The sequence below is a fragment of the Grammomys surdaster genome, unplaced genomic scaffold (assembly GCF_004785775.1).
Source record: "Grammomys surdaster isolate TR1022 unplaced genomic scaffold, NIH_TR_1.0 126048, whole genome shotgun sequence".
Classification (NCBI taxonomy): Eukaryota; Metazoa; Chordata; class Mammalia; order Rodentia; family Muridae; genus Grammomys; species Grammomys surdaster.
This window is the reverse complement of record NW_021620860.1, coordinates 704,098-711,890: the sequence shown is the minus strand read 5'-3', so window position 1 is coordinate 711,890 and position 7,793 is coordinate 704,098. Positions and strand designations below refer to the sequence as shown.

The 7,793-nt window shown below is 52.3% G+C and overlaps 1 protein-coding gene across 1 annotated transcript in view; it reads right to left on the bottom strand.

Annotated features, from left to right (window-relative positions):
• Positions 1 to 202: 202 nt before the first annotated feature.
• Tns4 (tensin 4) overlaps positions 203 to 7,793 on the bottom strand; it is a 16,241-nt gene continuing 8,650 nt past the window's right edge. Inside the window, exons 4-12 of the mRNA XM_028755185.1 lie at positions 6,227 to 6,313; positions 5,802 to 5,927; positions 4,466 to 4,558; positions 4,226 to 4,303; positions 3,151 to 3,222; positions 2,258 to 2,426; positions 1,593 to 1,661; positions 1,342 to 1,368; positions 203 to 344 (exon numbers count right to left, since the gene is read on the bottom strand). Coding sequence (XP_028611018.1) covers positions 203 to 344; positions 1,342 to 1,368; positions 1,593 to 1,661; positions 2,258 to 2,426; positions 3,151 to 3,222; positions 4,226 to 4,303; positions 4,466 to 4,558; positions 5,802 to 5,927; positions 6,227 to 6,313 — 863 coding nt within the window. The remainder of the gene's footprint in view (positions 345 to 1,341; positions 1,369 to 1,592; positions 1,662 to 2,257; positions 2,427 to 3,150; positions 3,223 to 4,225; positions 4,304 to 4,465; positions 4,559 to 5,801; positions 5,928 to 6,226; positions 6,314 to 7,793) is intronic.

Here is a 7,793-nt window from a genome sequence, read left to right as displayed (position 1 = left end):
GCTGTCTTAAGGATAGGTCTCTTTATAATTGAAGAGATCGAGGCTCCAGAGCCAGGTAAAGGTTACTGCTGATGTCACAGCAGGTTCAAAGGGTTCAACTTGATCAATCCTCGAGTCCAAGGCCTGTCAATGTGGCCACAGTTCCATGTCCTGGGCAGGTCCCTTGAGATGCCAGGGAAGGCACACAGACAACGCCTCTCTCCTACATCCTTTCTGTGTCCTGAAGCAGAGCAGTCACCAGGCTGATGACCTGGGAAGCTGGCTGGACCGCATCGTATTCTGCGAAGAGGTGGCACGCGTTCTCTTGTGGCTCTGTCTGGCTCTTGGCCACAAACCCAAAGATCCTGGTGAGAGAAGACAGTCTGAGGGACGTGGGCTGGAGAGACGTCATGCTGAGGGGAGGACTCAGCCTGAACCTAACTGCCTCTCCCCAAGCCAACCGGCTTCAGCGTCTTGCGATTTTCGTGTGCTTGTATGTGCATACGTATGTGTGTGAGAGATGCACATATTTGTGTGGACTTAGCGTGTGTCTGCATATGAGTGTGGAGGTTGGGTGTCTTCCTTAATTGCTCTCTACTTCTTTTTGAGACAAGGCATCTCAATCAATCTAGAGCTCACTAATTGGCTACACTGGCCAGCCAATGGGCACCAGGAATCCGCTCGTCTCTGCCTCCCCAGACATTGCATCTCCCTTGTTACATGGGTTCTGGGGATGGAACCTTGTGTCCTGTGCTTGAGTGGCAAGCCCTATACACAGTGAGTCACCTCCCCGGCTTGTTCAGTACCTCCTTATATTGGGGCAGCTAAAGGAAGAAGGCGCCTCCCCTGTCAGACAGGGAAAGAGCTTATTCCAGGCTCTGGGTTTCCTTCATTTTGAAAGGGGCTTCCCGAGGACAAGACTTGGAAGCCCCATTAAGGCCAAATGTCCTTGGCTTTCATACGGACCGCTCTGAGATACAGCCTGTGCCTCTGGCATGACTCCTAGGGCTCAGACTGGGGAATCTCTTAAGCGCTGGCTTCAGAGCCACACTGGCTCTTAAGATCAAGATGGAACACCCTCCCTTCCTCCCTTCCTTCCTTTTTTTGTTCCTCCTTCCCTCCCCCTCTGCCTCCGGTCTCTGTGTGGCCCTAGCTAGCTAGCCTTCAACTGACTACATAGACAAGCTCGGCCTGGAACTAACTCTATAGACCAAGCTGGCCTCAAATTCACAGTGATGCTCCTGCCTCTGCCTCCTGCATGCTGGAATTACAGGTGTGTGATATCACCCCCGGCTTTCCCCCCACCCCCACCCTTGGCACAGGGCCCCCTCTTAGAGCCACAGAGTGGTGGGAAGAGCTTACCTGGAAGGCTTGCAGTATTTCTGCCACCTGAAAGAAAGGGACAGGGCAGGAGTGAGTGATGTGGCTCCGCCCCTCAGGACCCTGACAAGCAGTGGGAGCTGCTGCTTGACCTCTGCCATGCCCCACCTGGCCGGATCCCTGACCAGTGTTCACAGGCTGTCTCTGCTATTTCAGTGCCAAGGTCAGCAGACACTGTGGAGGGCAGCTAGGCCTGGAACGGCCTTCTCAGCTTGGCTCAGCCTTGAACTTACTTCCGTTGCTCGGGGTCCATTCCACAGAAGCGGAGGGCAATGAGTGGGTAGTGCCGTCGGAAGAACACCCTGAGTGGATGCAGAAAGAAAAGCCAGGCTGGTGAGGGCTTATTCCTGTGCGATGCCCCCATCTCAGCATTTCTGGCTCCCCCAAAGCTCACACATCCTATCCTGGTAGGCTTCTCATGACCTGTCATGGTTTCTTACTACTGGAACTGGACACACAAGCCATGTATTTCTCCTCCCATGGAATAATCTGCCTTATGCTCTTATATTGGGGTTTTTGGACATGCCCCCCTCCAATGCCATTCATTTTTTTGAAGCCAGGAGTTACATCTTGGTCTACCCGTGCCTTCCTGGTTAAATTAGGGAAGGCTCTGGATAGATAACGTTCTGGGAAGAGGTGTGGTCATTCCACACTGTGTCTGAGGAGTCATTCATGTCTGGCCTACATAGATTTAATCAGCACCCAATAAAAATGGCAGACCTTCATCCTTGTTGAGACCAATGCTGGAGGGCTAGGGGAGGTGGGGAACTTGTCTGGTGTCACCCACCATTTGCCACCCCTTCTGGATCCAGGGCCCTGACCTCTGTCTGTCTTTGGCCTCCCTTCCAGCCCTGCTCTTAGTTAGCCTTGCAGGCCAGAGGCTAGGCGAGGTCCTTACTTCCTTTGGATATCTGTCAGAGTGATGCCCTGTTCAGTGACTTTGAAGTGGACGACAGTGGGTGTGGGGAGAACATCTCTCTCCAACATGGTTGAGATAGCCTTCTGCACAGCCAGGGCTCCGCTCAGGGTCTCCACACTCACAGAGCTCAGGTACAGCGTGTGGCAACCTGAGGGATACAGATATTAAACAGGATCTGTAGCGGGGTCTTACAGTGTGTGTGTATCACTGGATTCTGGTCCTTCCTATGCCCAGGGATAGGGATGGGGCAGAGAATGCCTTCCTTCGTTAGGAGTCCATGGAATTCTTTAGAGACACTGAAAAGACTTGGAGTACCAAGGGTGACCAAAATTTCTTTTCCTCTACCTAGGGCTACCCTACCCCCAAAGTGAGCGCAGAGAGAGAAAGGAGGGCAGCCTCTGTGCTTTGGGGAGTGGGGTACAAAACAGGAGCTGTCACTGAGTATTGACAGATGCTTGGCCTCTGAAGTGGGGAGAGGACTTGGGCTTTGAAATCATCCTTAGGACTCAGACCTTATCCCCCACAGAAGATCCAGACCTGGAGACCACCCCCAGGGCAGGAATCTCAAACACAGAAAGACCCTAGTCCAGATATGTGTACAGTGTGTGCAAGGGTGTTGGCTTTCAGCTTACCAGCACATGTTCCCCTCACCCCCTTTCTTCCCTCCCCACTGGCCCACAGTGGCAGCCTCTCATCTCTGGGTTTATGGAGCCAAGGAGGGGGGCAGTGGGTTGTTAAGGCTGCAGAAACAAAGCAGTAATGGAAAGCATGTGTGGGCATGTGTGGGCCTGTGTGTGTGTGTGTGTGTGTGTAGATCTGGGGAGTGGTCTCCAGGGGTGCAGTGAGCCTGGCGCCTCCCCTATACCACTTACCAGCTGATATCTTCAGGCAAGAGGTCTGGCCATGTGTGGGGGAGTCTGATGCTGCTTCTGCACCTCCCAGTTCTGAGCAGAGGCAAAGAAAAAGGCCCCAGGAGAAAGGGTGGAGTGAGTGGACCCCTCAGGGGAGCAGCTCTCCCTTTGAACACCTCCCACAGCCGCCCCCACTCCCAGGAATTGACGTGCTGGGAAGCCAGGTGTGGTGGCCTCAATTAGGGAAAGAGAACCACTTTACTCGGTTTGCAAGCTTTTGATCCTGTCCCACCTCTATCTGCAGCCTCCCAGATCTTGGCCCACTGCTCGGACCACGTCCTCAAAGCCCCTGGCCTCACCAGGCGGTGGTGGTACACGCCTTTAGTCTCAGCACTTGGGAGGCAGAGGCAGGCGGATTTCTGAGTTCGAGGCCAGCCTGGTCTACAGAGTGAGTTCCAGGACAGCCAGGGCTACACAGAGAAACCCTGTCTCAAAAAACCAAAAAAAAAAAAAAAAAAAAAGCCCCTGGCCTCTTCTTTTGGACTCCACCCTAGGCTCCTCTTTCTAGAGTACGGACTCTATTCATTTCTTGTTTAGGGCTGGCTCTTCCTGTCCCCTCTTCACTTTCACTCCTGCACAACTGAGATGACCCCCTTGGTCCGGAAGCTTCTATGGATAGGGCTGCTGACCTGGGCTTGGGGTTGTGGGCCTGTGGACCAGCTGCTTAAGCCTAGAGTCTCATTTATTTTTTCCTTCTTCCCTCTCTTCCTTTCTGTCTTCTTTTTATCACACACCCCCAACACACACCCAAGGCAGGATTTCTCTCTGTAGACCAGGCTGGCCTTGCCTGAAAAAATATCTCACTGAATCTGGTCGATGGTTGTTCTCATTTGAGTGTGTGTGTGGGGTGGTGAGGGGGTGGCAGGTGTGTGTGTGTGTGTGGAGGTGGCACTGAGGCTCAGAAGAGCAAATATCCTTAAATTCTCACAGGTGGGAAATGGAGCAACATGGACCTAGTCCAGAGCAAGCACATGTCATAAACAAGGATGAAGTGGCCACTGGAAGCCTTTTTAATGGACCAATGGGTCTGACCTACCTTTCTGTGGGATGGTGAGTTTGCAGGGCAGGGCCAGGGCCATGATGGAGTGCTGGCACACGAAGGCAGAGAGGCTCCCTGCAAGGGAGCAGGAAGCTTTGAGTGAGTAGGGCTTTCCCAGACACTTTCACAGTGCAGGACACCAAGCCCAGAGGCATGGAGGCTGGGGAGGCTGGTGGAGGCTGGGGAGGCATGGAGGCTGGGGAGGCTGGGGAGGCTGCAGAGCCTGGGGAAGCTTACCAAAGTAGGGCTCCTCATCTGCTCCTTTCAGATGCACCCCTTTAGCTGAAGACTCGATCAGAAAGTGACGGATAAAGTCAGTGCTGTCTTCACCTGGACAAAGAAGGAAGGAGTTTTGTTTTGGTTCCCTGAGTTAGCCAGACCCTTGCCAGCTCGGCCCTGCCCACTTCCCCCAGGTCCATCCCAGGCTGTCACACTAGCCTCTGCCTCCTTGTGGAGGTGCAGATAGCAAACCTGTGTTCACCGGCTCCAAGGTGCCAGAGGGGTCTGTATCCCCCAGCCCATTCCAAGTGCCATTCGTTCCTATCAGCTCATCCCTTCTAGAACAGAGCTGGCTCTGACAGGTAGCAGAAGCTCTCTGACCCCACCCACCAACTCCACCCACCACAGCTCCTCCATCTGGGCTCATTGCCTCTTAAAAGACTCCCTTGAAAACCCACAACTGCCCCAGAAGTTGCTGAATCCCCTACTCCCAACACTATGCTATAGCTATAACCCATATCAGGCAATGCCTCCACCTCTGAGCCAACTCCCCAAACCTCTGCTAACAGCACAAGGTTGAGAGGTCCACCCTCATTCTATGCCTTAAATTCCTTGGGGGTCATTCACTCCCTGAGACTCACTCCTAATTGGGTTTAAATGAGGGGACTATTACTCTGGGACTTTGTAGTACTGCCATGATTTGTTCTTGTCTATCTCCCCAATGGGATGGTTTCCGTGTGCGAGCCCTCTACACACAAGTCCGGTTCCTTACACAGGATCTGGTATAGATCTGATCAGATCCCTCAGGGGATATGTGCTGAGTTACCAGATGACCACGTGAGATCAAAGGAGAGCCGAAAAGCTATCGCACATATGCAATTAGCGATTGCACACGTGATAAGCTCTCTCACACAGGATGAGCTATTGAACACATGGTAAGTTATTTCATGAATGATAGCTATTGGGAGTGTGATAAGCCCACAAAAGCATTAATTGTATTAGGTTCCTGGAGATAAATCCAGGCTAGACAGAGGTTCCCAGAAGACAGCAGTCTGAGGAGAGGCTGGGACCTTCTTCCTCCTCTCCTTCTACCTTTTTTCAAGGGTGGAACATGGAATTTGGGGAGGCAGGGGCATCTCTGGCTTTCAGAGTTGAGTTGGTCTCCATGGTGCTAAGTGCTAGAGGGTGGGCTGGGAGAGCGGAGAGGTGGACTGTACTCCCAGGAGTCACCCTAATTGTCACTGTCAAGCTGGGACAGAGTCAACCATGGTAGGGGCTCCAAGGTGATCAAGCAAAAGGTACGTATGTACGTATGTACATACATACATACATACATACATACATACATACATACCCGGTCGGTTTGGAGCAGATGCTGGAGTCTCCTGTACCTTCAGGGCAAGGCCGAAGGAGCCTCGGTAGGAGGAACTGTCCCTGATGACAAAGGCACCCGGCTTCTCCGTCCTCAGCAGGTTGATTGCTGGAACAGTCTTCAATTAGAAGGTGAGCCACTCTCCCACTCTCTATTCCCATCCCCATAGAGTCCTCACAGCGAAGTCACACAACCATTGTCCCCAGGAAGTCTTTCTCTGGTCTACTTTCTACATGTTTTGCCTGTTTCCTAATGAGGCCAGCAGGTCACCCACCCTTCTGCAGGCTGCTGTTTACTATCTGCGTTTCCCCCCCACCCCACCCAGGGCCCCATCTGCCTGCCGCATGGTACAAGGCCAGACATGATTACTGAGTCACTTGTCCTCTGGGACACAGTCCTGGCTTTACCTTGCTCTCGAGTGATGCTTGGCTTAAACCAGTACTTGGATGTGTCCATCACGAATTTCATGGTGGGCTGCATATCCTTGGCAGGACCTGGAGACAGGCAGAGAAGAGGCGCTCTGTAGGCTGGATAGAGGGTTGCCGAGAGAGAAAGCAGGACACCCGCCCTGTTCCTTTTCCCAGGTATCCCATTCCGCTCATCCTTCTTAAGCCCATCTCCAAAGTCTTTCCAAATAGCCCAAAGAGGGATATCCAACTGAAGCTGTAGCTCACTGGGCAGAGTGCTTGCCTCGCTTGCACGAGGCCCCGGGTTTGATCCCTAACACAACATAAAACCATGGCTGTATTCCCAGTGGTTGGGAAGCTGAGGCAGGGGGACTGCATTGAGTACAAAGCTAGTTTGATGGCAGAATGAGACCCTAACACAAAAGCTGGCAACAGTCCTGGCAAGATGGTTCAGTGGGTAATAGCTGTTGTTATGGAGTTCTGAAAACCTGAGTTTGATTCCCGGAACTCACTTTTTAAAAGTCATTCTTTGACCTCCACCTGTGTCCTGTGGCATCTGTCCCACCCCCGCAACAATGATAAAGTTTTTTGGTGTTGTTTTAGAGGCATTTAAAGGGGCCATTTTCTTCTGTTTGTGTTGCTTTCATAGGAGTGAACCATCTGGGGCTACAGTCAGAGCTCATACACACATCTTGGGAAGCCCAAGGCGGAGCCAGGCTCTGCCTTCAGATGGCCAACAGGGGAGAGTCTGGGACAATGTCCTCAGGTCTCTGCTCATGCATGGGAGGTATGCCCCCAGAGAGTGCTACGGCTCAGCCTGTGTTTACTGCTTCGGATTCTTTGGAAGTCTGTAGTCACAGGCTCCGGGAAGGAGGATGTTTGCTCTTTTGTGGTTTTTAGCCATCTGTGTTGGAATGTATTGTCTCCATTCTGTTTGCCCCGTCTATGTTAGCGACATCCGTGAACGGCAGAGTGAGGACTGATGCGCCCTCTGGCTCTCCTTGGATTAGCCAGTTAGTCACCAAGCCTCTTGCTCAGATAGCCCGAGGGTTGCCTGGCTCTTCTTCCTCCCCTCTACCTCTACGGCCCGGCCCTGTGTCTAGCCCTTCAACCCTTCTGCCTAGCAGCTTCTGGGGTAAATCACTCTGCCTGTACTGCTGACCACACATCTTCCCTGATGTCTTTTCTGATGGCTCTGATAGTCCCAAGAAGGAAATCCACTTTTAATTTGACATTCGAGGACTCATACAATCTGCCACTATTCTCACTGACCTGTACCTATCATTCCAGGAGTTTCCTTACTGTGCACACCATGTGGGCACATTGCTCTAACTATGATGTCCTAGTTGTCTCTGCAAGGAATGCCTATAGCTGGACTTTGCTATTTTGTGGGTTCTTCTTTGTCCCACTCTTTATCTCCCTGGTTTTACCTCCTATCACTAGATAGGAGAGAAAGAAAGGAGAGGGAGAGGGAGAGAGAGCAAAAGATGCAACGCAGAAGGGTTCAAGGGCTGGACACAGGGGCGGGACGTAGAGGTAGAGGGGAGGAAGAAGAGCCAGGCAACCC